The sequence below is a fragment of the Phocoena sinus genome, chromosome 14 (genome assembly GCF_008692025.1).
Source record: "Phocoena sinus isolate mPhoSin1 chromosome 14, mPhoSin1.pri, whole genome shotgun sequence".
NCBI lineage: Eukaryota > Metazoa > Chordata > Mammalia > Artiodactyla > Phocoenidae > Phocoena > Phocoena sinus.
In genome coordinates, this window is record NC_045776.1 from 41,859,411 (window position 1) to 41,880,439 (window position 21,029).

The following is a 21,029-nucleotide window of genomic DNA, read 5'->3' on the forward strand; positions in this document are numbered from 1 at the left end:
AGCTCCTTGCTGGCAGGCATTGTGTGTGTCTGCATGTGCGTGGGTGTCTGTGTCTTTCTCAATATGTGTTAAATAAATATCTTAACGAACAAATGAGAGCTGAATATAAACATTTTTTATCCTTGTTTCTTTTTTTGCTTCAGTGTCTGCGCTTCTATGCTCTCTGCTATATGTTCTGATAGCACATCTATCTGTGCTTTTTCTGCTCCACAGCAATATTAATGGTTATTTACCTTTTCTTATATTTGTATTTTTTTCTCTCATTGTCTTTCATTCTCATTTAACCAGATAGCACTGTAATGAAGATCCATACTGTTAAACACTTTTTAATTTAAAAAAACACTATTAAATCACTTGTTTTTTAAATCATTCATACAATAACTCAGACATTAACTCTTCCCAGGTGCTTCTCGTCATGGTAACTTATTTTCCCCTTTCTACAAACAAGGGTCGTATTGATTATTACTACCTTATTCAACGTATGCAAGCACAGTGTATATTATCCTCGATACCCCCCTATTACATAAGGAGCAATCAGGATTTGAATGTAGGTCTGTCTGACTCCAAAATTTATGTTCTTTCTTCTTAGTAACATTGCCTCTCCTCTTCCACTGGCAAGTCTTGGTTCCTATTTCTGACGTGTTACAGCAGGCTCTGGACACATTTACTAACTACTTCAAAAAAAAAGTCAAGCTTATTGCTTTATTCAATTCTGCATCTCTTTGTTTGGCTATAGCCATTGCTTTTCTCAAAAGAGCTCTGTTGTTTTTACACTCTTCTTTGATTTTTCTTTTTTATTCGACCATTTATGTGAATCACCTTCCCCTTAGTCCCAGCTTCTTTTTATTTCCTTAAGTTCAAAAATAATAGTAAGAAAGTTCTTAATGCAAATCATTGGCACTCATACATCTAGTGAATATGCGCATGAAACTTCCCCCAGTTTGTACTGTTGTATCCACCGTCTCACCATTTGATGCCATTCCCAACTGTTATACTATTTGAATAAATTACATAATTAATTCAGTATATGATCTATTGTTCATATATAATTCATTTTAAAAATGGCAATGTTAAAAAAAGATGCCATACTTAACAAAATTTGTTCAGTACTATGTGCATAACAAATATTTGCAGGACCTTTGGGTGATGGTGATGATATATGATTACTTACCTTGCAGTAGCAGTGTATAATTTAATAATTTTGTCTTTTAAATAAGCCAGCATCCATTTGCAATGGACCTTTTATATTTGGGACATTTGACTTGAGCAAATAATTTCACTTGATCGCTTATTCACATGATAGGCAGGCTTAAGCAACCTGAGTCAAGGAAAATGACTTGTTTAAGATGATTTGAAACTGATTAGTTTGAATTTAGTTTGCTGAAGTTAACTGTGTGGTATGAATTTCTGTATAGCCATTTTCTTAACATTTAAGCTCTGTAAAATATTCTGAATATCTACTTCTAATGCTCTGCTGTACCTCAAGCAAGACCATGCCATTGTAACTGCAGTGATCCAAAGATGGGGTTGATAATCGAGGGAAATGAGCAAAAAACCTATTGAACACCATAAAGACATACTGGTATATTTTATGAAATGTGTTTATCAGGAGTTAACAGGATGGTGATTTATTTGTAGAGATGGCAATTAGAATATTATTGAGTTGTTAAATACCCTGGAATCCTTAGATTGAATCCACAGGGTACTGTGTTTTTATATTTATTTAGCTATATCTTACCAGCCTATTAATTTGAGTTACTTCATAGGAGTATAGATATAGACTATGATTTTTTTAAAAAAAATACAGTAAACCTTTGACAGCAAACCTTTGAATGAAAATTCTTAAACTATTTTGCTTTTATTTTTTAATTTTGCAGATATTAAAAGAGACAATGGTATATGCACCATTCAAAATAGCTACTCAGCAATGTGTTAGTCTAGTTTAGACTTTTCTTAAAAAGGAATTAAAATCTTGCAAATAAATCTCCCTTCCTGTTTCTATTCTCTCCCTCTTCAGAAACGATCAAAACCTGAATTTGGTGTGTATTCAGTACATGCAAGAAATTGGATTCTTAGTTCTTAGACCTACACATTCCTAATAATCTTGTCTTCCACCTCACACCAACCACCCTCTATGACAGTTTTACCTATATCTTGTCATTTCCAATATTGGAGTTACCTGCTGATCTCAGTTTTAAGAGTCCACTCTGACAACCAACACCTCTCTCCAGCTTACTTACTCTCCTAGTACTGTCACTCTAACAATTATTTGACCCTTTAAGATGACCAATCTATCATGCCTACTATATTTGTATATTCCCCTTCTTGTCCTTCCTTCCTTTCTTACAGAACCTACTTATATTTGATCAAAATAAGCATTCATTTAAATAACATTCAAAACTTTGTTTCTATGACTTGAAAAGCCCTATCATTGAATTAAGCCAGTATCCTAACCTCTGACTGTGGCTAAAGGAAAACATGAGTGCGCTAATTTCTGTCATCATGGGGGGATCCTGGTTTGATGGGCCTTAAAGGTTATAGAATGTGAGGCCTCTTTATGAAAAAAAGAACATAAGATCATGAATACAGAGTGCCCACAGCCATTTTAATGTCACTTGACAGAAGATACATTATATTAGAAAAAGAAAATAGTCATTGTGGTTAAAATATCTCATTTTTGCAAACTTTACAAAAACATATGGCCATGTGAAAACACTTTTAAGAACACTCAAAGGACTGTATAAGGACAGGGGATCAGTTAGAGGCCCTAATATTTAAACTTCATTAGCATTGGAATACATTTGCCCCTGAGTAGAACTTAAATTTTATGGCTATAAGTCTCAAGTGACATTCAGCACTACCAAGAAATGTCTAGACAGTTCAGTTTTTCTGACAACCGTTTCATATCTTCTTACTCTCTTCAATCCTAATGCCCACATCACCCTCACTTTAAACTAATAATCTTCCCATATAATTCATAGAGAACACAGATGCAATAGATGAGAATTACCTTTTTCTCTTACCAGTCTATTTGCATCTGTCTTCACACATTCTGATATAATAATGGAAGGCCCTTCTGCTCATTACCCATGCACTTGCCAAGTAGATGCTGTTGTCTCTTACACAGGGGCTTTGCACCTACAATTTTCTCCTCTTCCCCGTGAATCATTATTATTTCTCTTTTAATAGCGTATGAACATTGTCTAATATTGCTCAGCTTGGAAAGAAGCAAACACAAGATAAAACACAGACCTGCATCCCAACTCTGTCCTTCTGTTCTTTATAACAAATCTTATGCAAATAAGCACTCCTGTTCCCCTGAGCTCACACTTCATTTTCTATTCAACCCATTCAAACAAGGATTTCCTCGAAGTATCATATTCTAGATCCAAAGTCATTTTTTCTCATTAATTTGAAGATATTTTTCAGTTTTTCTTTCATTTAGTTTTTAAACTATTGTACATATTTAAGGTGTACATCATGATGATTTGAATATTCATAGTGAAATGATTACCTCAGTTAAGCTAATTAACATATCTCATGCAGTTACCTTTTATGTGGGTGTGTGATGAGAGCACCTGAAATATACTATCTTAGCAAATTTCCAGTATTTAATTATTAATTACTATTATTAATTATAATCATCATGTTGTACATTAAATCTCTAAACTTATCCATATTTCATTTAGTTTTGCTTGGTACGACATCTGACGACATTTGGATATCATTTCTTTGTTGGTAATCTATTTTTTCTATCTGGGAACTTTAGAATTTTCTCTTCCTATTTCAGAGTTCTGAAATTTCACAATTCCATGTCTAGGGGTGTGTGTGTTTCTGTGTGTGTAATATATCCAGTTTACCACTAAGTGGGACTTTTCAATTTAATGACCCATGTTGGTTTTCAGTACTGGAAATTTTTCAGGTATAATTTTGTTACACCCCCATCTGTTATTTTCTTCAAAAAATTTTCAGTTTTATTGAGGTATAATTGTCAGAATTGTATATATTAAAACTGTGAAGTGTAATGATTTGACAAACTTTGTGAAATAATTACCACACATCAGTAACCTCACATAGTTACTTTTTTTTAAAATTTTGTGCTGAGGTCTTAAGGTCTACATTCTGGGCAAATTTCAAGTAAGCGATACAGTATTATTAACTACAGTCATCATACTGTACATTAGATCCTCAGAACTTATTCATCTTATAACTGAAGGCTTGTACCTTTGACCCTATCTCCCCCATTTTCACCACCTGTCAGCCCTTGGTAACCACCATTCTGCTCTGTATTTCTATGACCTGTTTTTTTCTTCTTCAGATTCCTCATATAAATCAAATCATAACAGCATTTGTCTTTCTTTGGCTTATTTCACTTGGCATAAAGCCCTCTAGATTCATCCATCTTATTGCAAATGGCAGGATTCCCTTATTTCTCATGCTTGAATAATATTTCATTATATATCAATATGTATAGTGATCTCACAACTTCTTTGTTCATTCATCCATTGACAGACACTTAAGTAATTTCCATATCTTACTATTGTGAATGATGCTGCAGTGAACATGGGACAGACGCTGCAGACATCTCTTTGAGAAACTGATTTTGTTTCCTCGTATATATAACCAGAAGTGGGATTGCTGGATCGTATGGTAGTTGTGGGATTTTGGGGTTTTTTTTTTGAGGAACCTTTATACTGTGCTTCGTAATGGCTGTACCAATTTACATTCCCATGAACAGTATACAAGGATTCCCTTTTCTCCACTTCCCTTGTGAGCATTTTCTGTCTCTTGTCTTTTTGATAAAAGCCATCTTAACTGGTGAGAAGTGATACCTCACTGTGTCATTGATTTGCATTTCCTTGGTGATTACTAATGTTGAGCACCTTTTCATGTACTTGTTAGCCATTTTTATGTCTTCTTTGGAAAAACGTCTACTCAGGTCATTTCCCCATTTTTATAATTGGGTTATTTTGTTTTTACCTATTGAGTTATATAAATTCCTTACACATTTTGTACATGAACCCCTTATTACATAAATGGTTTGCAAATATTTTCTCTCATTCTGTAGGTTGCTTTTTCAATTTATTAATTATTTCTTTTGCTGTGCAGAAGATTTTTAGTTTGATATAGTTCTACTTGTTGATTTTTGTATTTGTTTCCTGTGCTTTTGGTGTCATATGCTAAATATAATTGCCAAAACCAATGTCAAGGAGATTTTTCTCTGTGTTTCCTTCTAGGAGTTTTATAGTTTTAATTCTTGCATTTAAGTCTTTAATCCATTTCAAGTTAATTTTTTTTTTTTTTTTTTTTTTGTGGTACGCGGGCCTCTCACTGTTGTGGCCTCTCCCGTTGCGGAGCACAGGCTTTGGACGTGCAGGCTCAGCGGCTATGGCTCACGGGCCCAGCCGCTCCGCGGCATGTGGGATCTTCCCGGACTGGGGCACGAACCCCTGTCCCCTGCATCGGCAGGCGGACTCTCAACCACTGCACCACCAGGGAAGCCCTCAAGTTAATTTTTGTGAGTGGTGCAAGATAGGAGTACAGTTTTTGTTTTTGCATGTGACTATCCAGTTTTCCCTGTATATTTATGTATTGACGAGATAATCTTTTCCCCACTTTGTGTTGTTGGCACCCTTGTCAAAGATTAGTTGACTCTATATATACTTGGGTTTATTTCTGGGCCGTTGATTCTGTTGCATTGGCCTATGTGTCTGTTTTTATGCCAGTACCATACTGTTTTGATTACTAAGCTTTGTAATATAGTTTGAAATAAGAAGTGTTATACCTCCAGTTTTGTCCTTCTTTCTCAAGATTACTTTAGCTACTTTGGACCCTTTTTGGTTCCATATGAATTAGGCTTTTTTTTCCTGTATCTGTGAAAAATGTGATTAGAATTTTGATAGAGATTGCATTGAATCTCTAGATTACTTTGTGTAGTATGACCTTTTTAACATTATTAATTATTCTAATCCATGAACACAGGATATCTTACCATTTATTTTTCTTCCTTAATTTCTTTCAACAATGTCTTATAGTTGTCAATATACAGAATTTCCACCCCCTTGGTTAAATTTATTCTTGAGTACTTTATTATTTTTGATACTATTATAAATTGGATTGTTTTCTTTATGTCTTTTTCAAGTAGTTCATTGTTAGTTTATAGAAATGCAACAGATTTTTATGTATTGATTTTGTATCTTGCAAGTTTACTGAATTCAATTAATTATACATTTTTTGGTGGAGTTTTAAGGGTTTTCTATATAAGACCGTGTCATCTGCCAACAGAAAATTTTAATTATTCCTTTCTTATTTGCATACTTCTTTTTCTTACCTAAATTCTCTGGCTAAAACTTCCAGTACTATGTTGAATAGAAGTGGTAAGAGTTGGCACACTTGTCTTGTTGCTGATCTTAGAGAAAAAGCTTTCAGCTTTTCACCATTGAGTATGATTATAGCTGTGGGCTCATCATATATGGCCTTGATTATGTTGAGGTAGATTCCCTCTATATTCACCTTGTGGAGAGTTTTGCTCATAAATGGATGTAGAATTTTGTCAGATGCTTTTTCTGCACCTATTGAGATGATCATATGGTTTTTATCCTTAATTCTGTTAAAGTGGTGTATTGCATTTATTTATTCACATATGTGAACCATCTTAGCATCCCAGGAATGAATCCCACTTGATCATGGTATATGATCTCTTTAATGTGCTGTTGAATTCTGATTGAAGGTTTTTGCATCTGTGTTCATCAGAGATATTGGCCTATAATTTCCTTTTCTTGTAGTTTGTTTTTCTGGCTTCAGTATCAAGGTAATGCTGGCCTCATTAAATAAGTTTGTAAGTGTTCTCTCCTCTACAATTTGTGGAAAGAGTTTGAAAAGGTTCATGTTAATTCTTCTTCAAATGTTTGGTAGAATTCACCAGTAAAGCCATCAGGTCATAGCTTTTTTTCATTGGAAGTCTTTAATTACTGTTTCAACTTTCTTATTATTGGTCTGTTCATATTTTCTATTTCTTCATGATTCAGCAGGTTATACATTTCTAGGAATGTATACATTTCTTCTAGGTTACCCAAATTTTGGCATACAATTGCTCATAAGTCTCTTTGATTCTTTCTATATTTATGGTATAGGTTGTAATGTGACCCCTTTCATTTCTGATTTTGTTTGAGTTCTTTATATTTTTCTTAGTGTAGCTAAAGATTTACCAATTTTTATATATTTTAAAAAACACACTCTTTCTGTTGATGATCTTTTCTTTTGTTTTTGGCTTATTTCACTTGTTTTGCTCTGATTGTTGTTTTTTCTTTTCTTCTCCTAACATTAGGCTTAGTTTCTTCTTATTTTTCTAGTTCTTGAAGTATAAAGTTAGGTGGTTTATTTGAGATCTTTATTTCTTAATGTAAGCATTTATCATTATAAACTTCTATCTTAAAACTCTTTTTGCTGTATCCTGTAAGTTTTAGTATTTTGTGTTTTCATTTTTATTTGTTTCAAGATATTTTTTGATTTCCCTTCTGATTCCTTTTTTACCAATTGGTTGAATTCTTGATCTTTGGGTCTTCACTTCCCAATGCCCTAGCTCTGTATGAACCTATAGCCTCTGTCAGTGAGTTGGTTCTTTCACAAACGAGTGCAACTCACACAAACCCCTGCTGTGATGTAGTGAACCTTGACCTGGTAACCCGTCTGATGGAATACCTTCAGCTAGTTTCTTCCTGCTTCTCCTCAACTCCTGCTTTGCTTTCCAGTTCCATTTCTATTCTACAGGCATGGTTACCTCATTTGTGACTGTAGCTATGTCTTTTTAGTATTTTATTCTTATATCGTATGCTTCGATCTGTATTTGGAACAAAGGTCTTACACAATCTGGACAAGAAACAACTAATTTGCCATAGAGTTTAGTAAATATTTCTCGGTGTTTTTGAAAATTTTATAATGATAATAATGACTTACTTTTTTTCCTCTATTAACTCTTTTCCCTTAGCTATTGGTTCTCTTTTTGAGAGTTTTGTTTTAGTTATTAGTTTTCCTTTGTTGAGTTTTGTTTCTCTTTTTCATGGGCTGAGTGTTTCTTATATTTTATTTTTTATATATATATAAATATATATAAAATATATAAAAATATTTATGTTTTCTTATATTTTATTATTCTTAGTAGCAATGTTATATAAAATTAGAAAGGATGGGTTGCTGTAGAAGGAAATGAGTGCTCCGAAATTTGAGCCTCTTGGCTCCCCAGGCCTTTCTTATTAGTACACTTATTCTCCTAAGATTGGACACAGCCTGATGATTAGAGGTAGCCATCAGGAGAAGAAGAAAAATAAATGGAATTTTGGGATATATTTTCTCTAATCAAGTTTTGATTAAGTATCTGTTTATTTTGCATTTTTGGTAACATAAAATATGACCTTGTTCCTTTTTTACTATTATTAAATGTATACTGTTTTGGAATAATCATATCAGTGTTTTTGTTTTATTTTTTTAACAGTATAAGGAAAAAATCAGAACTCGAGTCTGAAATCCAATCTTTGTTGCAAATGAGGTCAAAAAATGAAGATTTTCTTAAACAACTATACAAGGAAGCTTATAACATTGGTGCCATTTTCCACCAAACCAGATTTAAAACAGAGGAATTAGAACAGAAAATAGCAGAAGTGAGAAGAAAATTCAAGGTTTGTATCTCTGTGTTCTTCTTAGTTATGAAAAGGGTAATGAGCCTGAATTTCATTGATTTAATATTGATAGAGTTTAATTTAAGCTATATTAGTCTTTTCAAAAAAGTCACTCCTTCTGATAAATCAGAAGAAAATTACTTTTCTTCAGAGGTCCAGCCTGAATAGAAGAGAAATGGGGCTCAATGTAGCTAATTAACACTCATGTCTACTTTTTTCTATCACCAACCTTAAACTACCTGGATCACCAGAAGAGAGTGGTGCTTGGTTCAGTCTCATCCTACATATCTAACGTATAATAGTTCTGTCTCTGGTAGGAAGAAGGGATGCTGGGAAGTGCCCTTGCACACTTACCAATGTAAGAAAAGGGTGTACCTACATTAGGCCTGCAAGCTATTAGGTTCCAGGGTACCAAGCAATTAGCAGACCACAGTGCTGCAAAAACAACTGCTCATATGTGTCTAATCCATTCCTATGTGAGAGAGATGACAAATAGCCACTCCCTGCCACTTGGCGTAGAGACTATCAAAGTCAACTCCGTTTTACCGCACCCTGGGGGACCACTTTAACAGGCTACTTCTGTCCATCACACATCACATCCGCACCTCTTCCATCTTTGGCGTTTTTTTTATTAAAGACTTTTGGTCATACAAGTATCTGTAAAATACAGAGTCTGTATTCTCTGTTTAAGCCCTGTAGTAGCACTATCTTCACTGAAGACTTTGTCTTGTGCTATTTAAATTTAGGACATGTAGATTGTCTGCCAGTAAATGTTTCTGTACTGAGACACCAGGATTTTCTTCCCATACTGAGTCCAGCTCTCTGACTGACTTGGTATATTGTGCCTGTGTTCCTTCCCATGGGTTATTCAATGGGATGTTCATATCTTATATGTTTCAAAATCAGTATAATAAAAGTTATGTATAGTAAAAATTAACCTCAAAATTATTTTAGAAATACAAGGAATGCGATTATATACATGGTTTAGCATATATAACAATATTATAGATGTCATTTATAATTTGCTTTGATTTTTCATTAACATGTGTTTCTCTATGGCCATTAATTAATTTTTTTTCATTGAGACTATCAGTGAAGACATCATGCACAGATGTGGCCACTTAATGTTTTTATTTATTCAGTTGACAGGAAACCCTTGGTATCATTGATGTATTTGTCCCATAGCTGTCACAACCTACTTTAATTCTTCAGACGTATTGCTTCACTAACCTGAGGCACTAGTTTATTAAGAAGGATATTGCATTGAACTGTTTATTCTAAATTTTCCTGATGCCATAAACTACAATATGTAGGTTAAGTGCAAATTTGATGTGACTCCACTATACTTGCTTTGCCAACCCAAATTGCCAGCCCAAAGCGAAGTGTCTTTCCAGCTAGATCAAGTCGAATTGAAGAAATTGTTCATCAGGTCCTTTAACTACCATATGGCTGAGAGATAACTAGAAGGAAGCAACAGAAAGAAATTACTCCATCTAGGAAATTTTCCCCTTTGCTAAGCATGTCTGCTAATCTCTGAGTTGAATATATAGGGCATTAAATTTCTAGATGTATACATGTGTATCTGCGTCAGAGTGGTAATGAATTAAAAATAAATTTCTAGATAGTCCTTAGATAATTCAGGTTTGTAGTAATTCATGTTTGTAGTTTCTACCTTTGCAATGACCCACTGTCTTCCATTGTCTAATTAATTAAAATCTATATAATTTTCTCAGGGCATCATGTTTTACTTGCAGAAAATTTTGTGTATTTGTTGATACTGCAATTAGTCCTTAATACATGTCTTCCAGAAATTAATTAGAGCCATACCACCTACGAGCTAGATCTGAAAAATAACCTTTTATAGCCTTAGAAGTAGACTTTCAGAATTATGTTTTTTTCAAATGCATCTATAAAATGCCCAATAAGTTTTAGGCAGTCTTAAACTAGAAGCAACCCTGAACAATCAAAATATCTAGCAGTTTCTGGAATATTCCAGCTATTACAGATGATTTGCCCCAATATTTCCATACCTTCAATCCCAATAACTGTTCTATTCAGAAAAGACATGATTAGCCAAGTCTTAGGATAAAATTAGCTGATAGTGATGGGAGATAAATCAATAAAAGGGTAATATGTGTTCAATTATGGTGTGAACAGAAAATCATCCAGTATTGTCTGGAGAATGTGATATTGTAACAAAAAAAAATCTTGAAAGCTTTCATCAGATGTTAAGTACTTCTTAACATTCAGTAGAAGATTTCTGTTCAAGCTGCAGGAATTTGGAGGATTTTTGCTTGAACATATCAGAATTTTGGTAGAAAAGTAAAATATCAAACCACTCTGGTTCCAGGTTAAAGTGATGGTATTAGAACTAAGTGAAAACTTAGTAGAAAAGAAAGAAGGCAGTAGAAAGGAAGACATAGTTTTCTGCAAGCCTACTATATGCTGGACTCTATACATGTTAATTAATTTAGTGTTCGTGATTCTGTGTGGTTGTTATTAATACACTCATTTTGGGGTGAAGTGATTTGCCCAAAGTAGCCTAGCTTTTAGGTAGCTGTGTAGACTTTGGGGACAAGGTCTTCTGATGCTGGCCTTGGAATAAACTAGTCAGTCGGATACTAACTACACATATACTCTGACAAAGAAAGATTGAGTCAGGTTCAAAAATTCAAAATAACCATATTAAGGATGATTTTTAAGACTTTGTTTTTTTAGGGCAGTATTAGGGTCACAGCAAAATTGAGTTGAAGGGCACAAATTTCCCATATCCCCATGCTTCCACACATGTATAGCCTCACCCATTATAAACATACCCCAGCAGAGTGGTACATTTGGTACAATCAATGATCATACATTGCCACATCATAATCACTCAAGGTCTATAGTTTACATTATGGTTCACTCTTAATGTTGTATACATGCCTTTATTTTGAACAAATGTATATGGCATATGTCCATCACTATAGTATCATACAGAGTATTTTAACTTCCCTAAAACTCCTCTATACTCTGTCTATTCATTCCTCTCCCCACTCCCCAAACCATGGCAACAACTGATCTTTTATTCCATAGTTTTGCCTTTCCCAGAATGTCATATAGTTGGAATCATACAATATGTAGCCTTCTCAGATTGGTTTTTCTCACTTACTAATAAACATTTAAGATTGCTCTATGTGTTTTCATGACTTGATAGCTCATTTCTTTTTAGCACTGAAAAATATTCTGTTATCTGGATGTACCACAGTTTATCCATTCACTTACGGATATGTATCTAGATAGCTTCCAAATATTGGCAAACCCTCCAGAAAGTAGACATAGAGAGAACTTACCTCCATATAATAAAGGCCATATATGACAAACCTACAGCCAGCATCATTCTCAATGGTGAAAAACTGAAACCATTTCCACTAAGATCAGGGACAACACAAGGTTGCCCACTATCACCCCTATTATTCAACATAGTTTTGGAAGTTTTAGCCACAGCAATCAGAGAAGAAAAAGAAATAAAAGGAATCCAAATTGGAAAAGAAGAAGTAAAGCTGTCGCTGTTTGCAGGTGACATGATACTATGCATAGAGAATCCTAAAGACTATACCAGAAAACTACTAGAGCTAATCAATGAATTTGGTAAAGTTGCAGGATACAAAATTAATGCACAGAAATCTCTTGCATTCCTATACACTAATGATGAAAAATCTGAAAGAGAAATTAAGGAAACACTCCCATTTACTATTGCAACAAAAAAAATAAAATACCTAGGAATAAACCTACCTAAGGAGACAAATGACCTGTATGCAGAAAATTATAAGACACTGATGAAAGAAATTAAAGATGATATAAACAGATGGAGAGATATACCATGTTCTTGGATTGGAAGAATCAACATTGTGAAAATGACTATACTACCCAAAGCAATCTACAGATTCATTGCAATCCCTATCAAACTACCAATGGCATTTTTCACAGAACTGGAACAAAAAATTTCACAACTTGTATGGAAACACAAAAGACCCCGAATAGCCAAAGCAATCTTGAGAAAGAAAAACAGAGCTGGATGAATCAGGCTCCCTGACTTCAGACTATAATACAAAGCTACAGTAATCAAGACAGTATGGTACTGACACAAAAACAGAAATGTAGATCAATGGAACATGGTAGAAAGCCCAGAGATAAACCCACACACATATGGTCACCTTATTTTTGATAAAGGAGGCAAGAATATACAATGGAGAAAAGACAGCCTCTTCAGTAACTGGTCCTGGGAAAACTGGACAGCTACATGTAAAAGAATGAAATTAGAACACTGTAACACTATACACAAAAAAAAACTCAAAATGGATTAAGGACCTAACTGTAAAGCCAGACACTACAAAACTCTTAGAGGAAAACATAGGCAGAACACTCTGTGACATAAATCACAGCAAGATCTTTTTGACCCACCTCTTAGAGAAATGGAAATAAAAAACTGATGGGACCTAATGAAACTTAAAAGCTTTTGCAGAGCAAAGGAAACCATAAACAAGACAAAAAAAGACAGTCCTCAGAATGGGAGAAAATATTTGCAAATGAAGCAACTGACAAAGGATAATCTCCAAAATTTACAATCAGCTCATGCAGCTCAATAACAAAAAACAAACAACCCAATCCAAAAATGGGCAGAAGACCTAAATAGACATTTCTCCAAAGAATATATACAGATTGCCAACAAACACATGAAAGAATGCTCAACATCACTTATCATTAGAGAGATGCAGATCAAAACTACAATGTGATATTACCTCACACCAGTCAGAATAGCCATCATGGAAAGATCTACAAACAATAAATGCTGGAGAGGGTGTGGAGAAAAGGGAACCCTCTTGCACTGTTGGTGGGAATGTAAATTGATGCAGCCACTATGGAGAACAGTATGGAGTTTCCTTAAAAAGCTAAAAATAGAACTGCCAGATGACGCAGCAATCCCACTACTGGGCATACACCCTGAGAAGACCATAATTCAAAAAGAGTCATGTACCACAACGTCATCGCAGCTCTATTTACAATAACCAGGACATGGAAGCAACCTAAGTGTCCGTCGACAGATGAATGGATAAAGAAGATGTGACACATATATACAGTGGAATATTACTCAGCCATAAAACGAAAAAAAATTGAGTAATGACTGAAGTGAGGTGGATGGACCTAGAGTCTGTCGTACAGAGTGAAGTAAGTCAGAAAGCGAAAAACAAATACCGTATGTTAACACATATGTATGGAATCTAAAAACAAAAAAAAAGGATCATGAAGAACCTAGGGGCAAGACAGGAATAAAGACGTAGACCTACTAGAGAATGGACTTGAGGATACGGGGAGGGGGAAGGGTAAGCTGGGACGAAGTGAGAGAGTGTAATGTACTTTTATATACTACCAAATGTAAAATAGATAGCTAGTGGGAAGCAGCCATATAGCACAGGGAGATCAGCTCGGAGCTTTGTGACCTCCTAGAGGGATGGGATAGGGAGGATGAGAGGGAGATGCAAGAGGGAGGAGGTGTGAGGCTATATGTATATGTATAGCTGATTCACTTTGTTATAAAGCAGAAAGTAACACACCATTATAAAGCAATTATACTCCAATAAAGATTTTAAAAATAAAATAAAATAAAATAAAGCCACTATAAACATCCATGTGCAGGTTTTTGTGTGGATATAAGTTTTCAACTCCTTAGGGTAAATACCAAGAAATGTAATTGCTGGATCTTTTAATAGGAATATATTTAATTTTGTAAGAAACTACCAAACTGGATTCCAGAGTGGCTGTACTGTTTTGCATTCCCACCAGCAATGCATGAGAGTTCCTGTTACTTCACATCCTTGCCAACAGTTGTCGTTGTCAGTGGTCACGATTTTGGCCATTGAAATAGGTTTGTAGAACTACCTTACTGTTGTTTTAATTTACATTTCTCTGATGACACGTGATGAGGAGCATCTTTCATATGCTTATTTGCCATTGTATATCTTCTTTGGTGAGATGTCCATTAAGGTCTGTGATATATTTTAAATCAGGTTTATTTTCTTACTATTGAGTTTTCAGGTTTTTTCAATAATATTTTGGATAACAGCCCTTTATCAGGTATGTCTTTTGCAAAACCTTCTCCTGCTTTGTGTCTTATCTTCTCACTTTTGACATTGTCTTTCACAGAGCAGAAGTTTTAATTTTAATGAAGTCCAGCTTATCAATTCTTTCTTTCATGGATCATGCCTTTGGTGTTATATCTAAAAAGTCATTGCCGTACCCAAGGTCATCTAGGTTTTCTCCTATGTTATTATCTTCTGGGAGTTTTGTAGTTTTGTGTTTTACAATTAGGTCTGTGATTCTTTTTGAATTAATTTTTGGGAAAGGTGTAAAGTCTGTGACTAGCTTCAGTTTTTTTGCATGTAGATGTCTAGTTGTTCCAGCCTCATTTGTTGAAAAGACTTTCTTTGCTCCATTATGTACTCATTGTTCCTTTGTCAAAGATCAATTGACTGTATTTCTGTGGGTCTATTTCTGGACTCTTTGTTTTGTTCCATTGATCTATTTGTCTGTTCTTTTGCCAGTACCACACTGTTTTAAATACTGTAGCTTAGTAGTATGTCTTGATATTGAGTGTTGTCAACTCTCCATCTTTGTTTTTCTTCAGTATGGTGTTGCCTCTTTTGGGTCTTTTGCCTCTCCTTTGGAATTAGTTTGTCAGTATTCCCAAAATAACTTGCTGGGATATTGATAGGGGATAAATTGAACTTATAGATCAAGTTGGGGTGAACTGACTTCTTAACATTGTTGAGTCTGTCTATGCATTAACATGGAATATCTCTACATTTGTTAAGTTTTTAAATTTCAGCAGAGTTTTTTAGTTTTTTTGTATGGCTCTTTTACATATTTTGTTAGATTTATATCTAAGTATTTCATTAAGGGGAGTACTAATTTAAATGATGTTGTGTTTTTAATTTACAATTGCACTTGTTTATTTTTATTATATATGAAAACAATTGATATTTGTGTATTAACCTTGTGTTAATTGCTATAATTGCTTATTTAGTTCCAGAAGTATTTTTGATAATTCTTTCAAATTTTTACATAGACAGTCATGTCATTCACAAACAAAGACAGTTTTTCTTCCTTCCCAATCTGTATATCTTTAATTTGCTTTTCTTGTCAATGCATTTTCAAGGATTTCCAGTACAATACTGAAAAGGATTGTTGAGGTGGGACATCTTTGCTTGTTTGTACCCGACCCTAGTGGTAAATTTTGAGTTTTTCACCATTGACTATAATGGTAGCTGTAGACTTTTTGTAGATATTCTTTATCAAGTAGAGGAAGTTCCTCTTTATTTTAACTTATTGAGAGATTTTACCACGAATGAATGTTGGATATTGTCTAATGCTTTTTCTGTACCTATTGTTACGAACGTGTGATTGTTTCCTCATTAGCCTGTTGATATAATTGATTATATTAATTGATTTTCAAATGTTGTACTAGCCTTTCATACCTGGGATAAATCCTGCATAGTCATGGTGTATAATTCTTTTTACACATTGTTGAATTTGATTTGCTAATATTTTGTTGAGGATTTTTACATCTATTTTCATGAGAGATATTGGTCTGTAGTTTTCTCTTGTAATGTCTTTGTCAGGGTTTGGTATTACAGTAATGCTGGCCTGCATAGAGTGAGTTAGGAAGTAGTCCCTCTGCTTCTATCCTCCAAAGGAAATTGTAGAGAATTAGTATAATTTTTTCCTAAATGTTTGGTAGAATTCACTAATAAACCCCTCTGGGCTTGATGCCTTTGTTTTGGAAGGTTATTAAGTATTGATCCCATTTCTTTAACAGACCTATTTAGATCATCTGTTTCTTCTTGTATGAGTTTTGGCAGATTGTGTCTTTCAAGGAATTGGTCCATTTCATCTCGGTTATCTAATTTTTCAGCAAAGAGTTTTTCACAGTGTTCCTTTATTATCCTTACAGTATCCATGGGACCTGTAATTATGTCTCCTATTTCTTTTCTTCTGCTGACTTTGGATTTAATTTGCTCTTCTTTTTATAGTTTCCTAAGGTGGAAACTTAGATTTTTGATGTTAAATCTTTCTTCTTTTCTAATATATGCACTCAATGCTGTGAATTTCCTTCTAAGCTCTGCTTTTGCTGCATATCACAATTTTGATAAATTGCATCCCAATTTTTATTTAGTCAAAAATATTTTAAAATTCTATTGAGATTGATTCCTTGACCATGTATTATTTAAAAGTATGCTTTTTAGTCTTCACATATTTAGGGACTTTCCAGTTGTCTTTCTGTTATGGATTTCTAGTTTAATTCCCTTGTTGTCTGATCACAGACATTGTATGATTCCTTTTTTATAATTTTTTATTTTATATTGGAGTATAGTTGATTAACAATGCTGTGTTAGTTTCAGGTGTACAGCAAAGTGATTCAATTATACATATATGTGTATGATTCCTTTTTTAAAAGTTTGTTTAGATGTTTAAGGGTCATTTTTTCTCTTTTTTTAAATTGAAGTATAGTTGATTTACAATGTTGTGCTAGTTTCTTGTACAGAAATGTAGTTCATTTATACATAAATATATTTGTATTTTTTCATATTCTTTTCCATTATGATTTATTACAGGATATTGACTGTATCAATAGTTCCCTGTGCTATATAGTAGGACCTTGAGGTTTATCTACTTTATATAGAGTAGTTTGTATCTGCTAATCCCAAACTCCTAATTTATCCCTCCCCACCTCCTTTCCCCTTTGGTAACCATAAGTTTGTTTTCTATGTCTGTGAGTCTGTTTCTGTTTCATAAATAATTTCACTTGTGTCATGGTTTAGATTCCACATATAAGTGATATCATATGATATTTGCCTTAGTCTGACTTACTTCACTTAGTATGATAATCTCTAGGTCCATCTGTGTTGCTGCAAATGGAATTATTTCATTCTGTTTTTATGGCTGAGTAGTATTTTTAATGCTAGGAAAACTTCACTTAGTGTGATAATCTCTAGGTCCATCTGTGTTGCTGCAAATGGAATTATTTCATTCTTTTTTATGGCTGAGTAGTATTTTTAATGCTAGGAAAAGACAATGTGTTGTCCTTAGAATGTTCTTGGCCACAGTAATATGGTCTATAACTTTAGAGTTTAGAAGTTTGTCACTTTGGTTGAGTTCTTTTTCAAATATTTCAACCAACCCTTAACTCCTTTTTAGAGGAAAATCTTGGCCCTGCCTTCAAATACTATTTGTTCGTCTCTGAATCAAAGTTTATAGGGCCTTTATTTGAGCAAAGTAAAAATCAAAACCTTCTAAAAAGCTTTCTTGAAGAGCATAATTTCTGCCACTCCAGGCCTCTTTAGAGCAAGTCCATTTTGTTCAATGGACAGAACAAAACAACTTTAATAAGCCAAAATTTGATTTGTGCACTATGCAACTTCTACCACAATTCCAGGTGAAACTGGTGGTATTTTTTAAATGGTTATAAAATGGACATTCTGATAATTTATTCATTTTGATTCTTGAGAATTTATGCTTCCTAGTCAAATCTAGAGGATATTACTTTTGACCCATGTGCAATAGCCTTTATTGAGTTATGAGCTGATATTACATCCTTGGCTTTTAACAAAGGTTGGTAAAAGTAATGATCAAAATTGACCATTGCTGCTTGTTTTTTCATACTAATGAGAGATATGGTCATACTGCTCAAGATGGTCAAAAATCTATGCACCTAGTTTACTTTAGATTTCAGAACTAAGAGAAAACTTTTCTTGATAAAATTGTATTCCTTCTGTTATTAATAATTAGGCATTCTCTAAAGTTTCATGTTTCCCTCTGGTTTAAGCAGCCTAGAAGCTCAGAGTCATTTATGCTTTTAATTGCTAGCATAATCACTCTTCTTTAGCCCTTTCTATGAAACATATTTACAACTTAGATCTTGTACTCTTTTACGTTTGTTCCATTTGATTTTAGTTTACTAAGATTCTTCCCTACTACATTCAGAGGCAGAATACTTTGTCCAAGTTGAGTGAAAGGAAGCCATTAACTGTAATATTGGGAGCATCCAATTAGTGGTACAGGTTTGCTGGGAAAAAGCATTAAGGCACAGATAAAACAGAAGTAGTGTGAAGGTATATTAAGATGTAAGTCCTTCAGATGGCAGCTGGGTATCCCCTTAGTTAAGTATCAGAAAAGTTTATTTTCCTGACACGTGTATGAGGGAGTAAGTAAACCTGAAAAATATGATAGAAATAAAGCATGTTGATGGTGCAAACATTTGAGGACAGAAAAAAACTTTATTTGACTTGGTGCAAAAACTACATGAAAACATAACTTCCATTTCCATTCTACTGGATTACAGATTTGTTTGCTAGAAAAGAGGTGATGAATTAGCTCTTCAGCATTTCCATTTCAATCTGTGAATTTTGTTTCTATTTTTTTTCTCCCTTTTCAAAGAGAAATGTGATTTTGTTGATCGAGTATAGGTTTTGGAGTCAAATGTTTTGTTAATTTAAATCCTGGTTCTGCTAATTATTTATTTTGAGACTATTACTTAACCATATTGAACCTAGGTTTCTCATCTCTTAAATGAGTGTAACAATACTTCTGTTGTACCTTTGTGTGATAAATAAATAATATTGTATATAAAACATTTAACTTGGAGCCTGACAGATAATATATTTTCAAAAGTATTAGGGATAAACAACATAAAGAACATTTCATAGAAGGAGGCTGGCTACCTTAACTTTTTTGGACAGTCTTTAATAGCTGACACATTTAACTCATGTCTGTCTCCTGATAAATGTGTAGATTCTGAAAAACACACTGAAAGTAATGGTTGTTTGTTGAATGCTTAATGCGAATACTGCCTTGGGTCAACTCCTTTGTATGTGTTATCTTTAACTCTCACAGTAATTTTGTAGAAAAGAGTATGTTACCCCAATTTTACATCTATGAAAACTAATATTTGATAAAGGCAAAGACATTGATATATAGACTCTCATAAGCTGCTGGAGTTTCCAACTCACTGTAAATTAGTATTGACAGAACCTTTCTGGAAAGTAATTTATCAGTGTAAGTAAAGAATTTTAAATACATTCATAATCTATAATTCATTAACATTATTTCTAAAAATATGACTTAAAGTCACCAGATAACAAAGACGGACAAAAACTGTAAAGATGCATATTTAAAGGTTTATAATTAATTACATAATAACTGCCAGAAAGTATGCTACAGGAGGACAAGAATTATTGTCTGTTTTGTACACTGCTGCATCGCTAGACCTAACAGTGCTTAGAACAAAGTAGGTACTCAATAAATGTTTATGGAAAGCATGAATACATAGTTAACATATAGTAGGAAAATTTAAATACACAGATTTCTAGGAAATAGAGTAGTAGCTAAATATATGAGTACAAGGATAAATTGCAAATTCATTTAATTTAGAATTTAAAAAATTAATGGAATTTCTGGTTTTTTAGTGGCTGAAAAAAGACCTTATTAGGCTGACTCTACCAAAGATAATATTTAATCTGTGGACCTAAAAAAGGAATACACCAAAAAGTCAAAATGTGTATCTCTGGGTTTGGGGGTTCACTTTTTTTTAATTTAAAAATATTTCTACAAAAAAAGACACATATACCTTCATTTAAAAAAAAAAGATAAAATAGCATCGTTGTGTTTATTTTTGGATATTATACCAAGTTGGGCTGCCACCTGGATTGTCTATTAGGGTCCTGACCACCAAAAACTGCCCTGGCAGTGCCCAGTCAGAGCTGCCCTGCCCCACTAATTCAGCCCAGCACACAGTTATTTGCACAAATCCCAAATTTTCCTTTATGATTTTAATTCTTAATTTTAAAGTCTGTTTCTCTCTGTTCGTGGTCTCATGCCTTATGTAATGAATTCTACAGCTTTTTTCTTAGTGCCCCTTCTGTCACTGGAAATCAAACTGATGCTACATCCGTGATTCTGAGCTTAGATCTATTTATGTTTAGTGTCTCCTCCCATTTTCTCTTTAAACGTGGGTCTCTGGACACATAGCATTGACTGTTCCATGCTTTGCTCTTAAGCTGACCTTTCTTGTAGCACAGGAGTCTCTTCCACTAGAATAGCCCTCTGCTGCCACCTTCTGGTATCTGGCTGCTAAAGCCAGGCAGCAGGTCAAAGGTGACTTTCAGTGTGGGCTCTTCCCAACCTCTTGAGATGCTGTCACCCCCTTTCCCTCGGCTTCTTTCAAACTCTTCAAAGTGATCTTTTTATACATCTTTATTTCTTTTCTCCAAAACCAGAATTGAGTAGTTGAAACAGAGACCTTACAGACCCAAAGTCTAA

At 34.0% G+C, this 21,029-nt stretch overlaps 1 protein-coding gene across 1 annotated transcript in view; it reads left to right on the forward strand.

Moving 5' to 3' along the window:
• CCDC178 (coiled-coil domain containing 178) overlaps positions 1–21,029 on the forward strand; it is a 365,322-nt gene that overhangs the window by 98,387 nt on the left and 245,906 nt on the right. Inside the window, exon 12 of the mRNA XM_032654041.1 lies at positions 8,492–8,675. Coding sequence (XP_032509932.1) covers positions 8,492–8,675 — 184 coding nt within the window. The remainder of the gene's footprint in view (positions 1–8,491; positions 8,676–21,029) is intronic.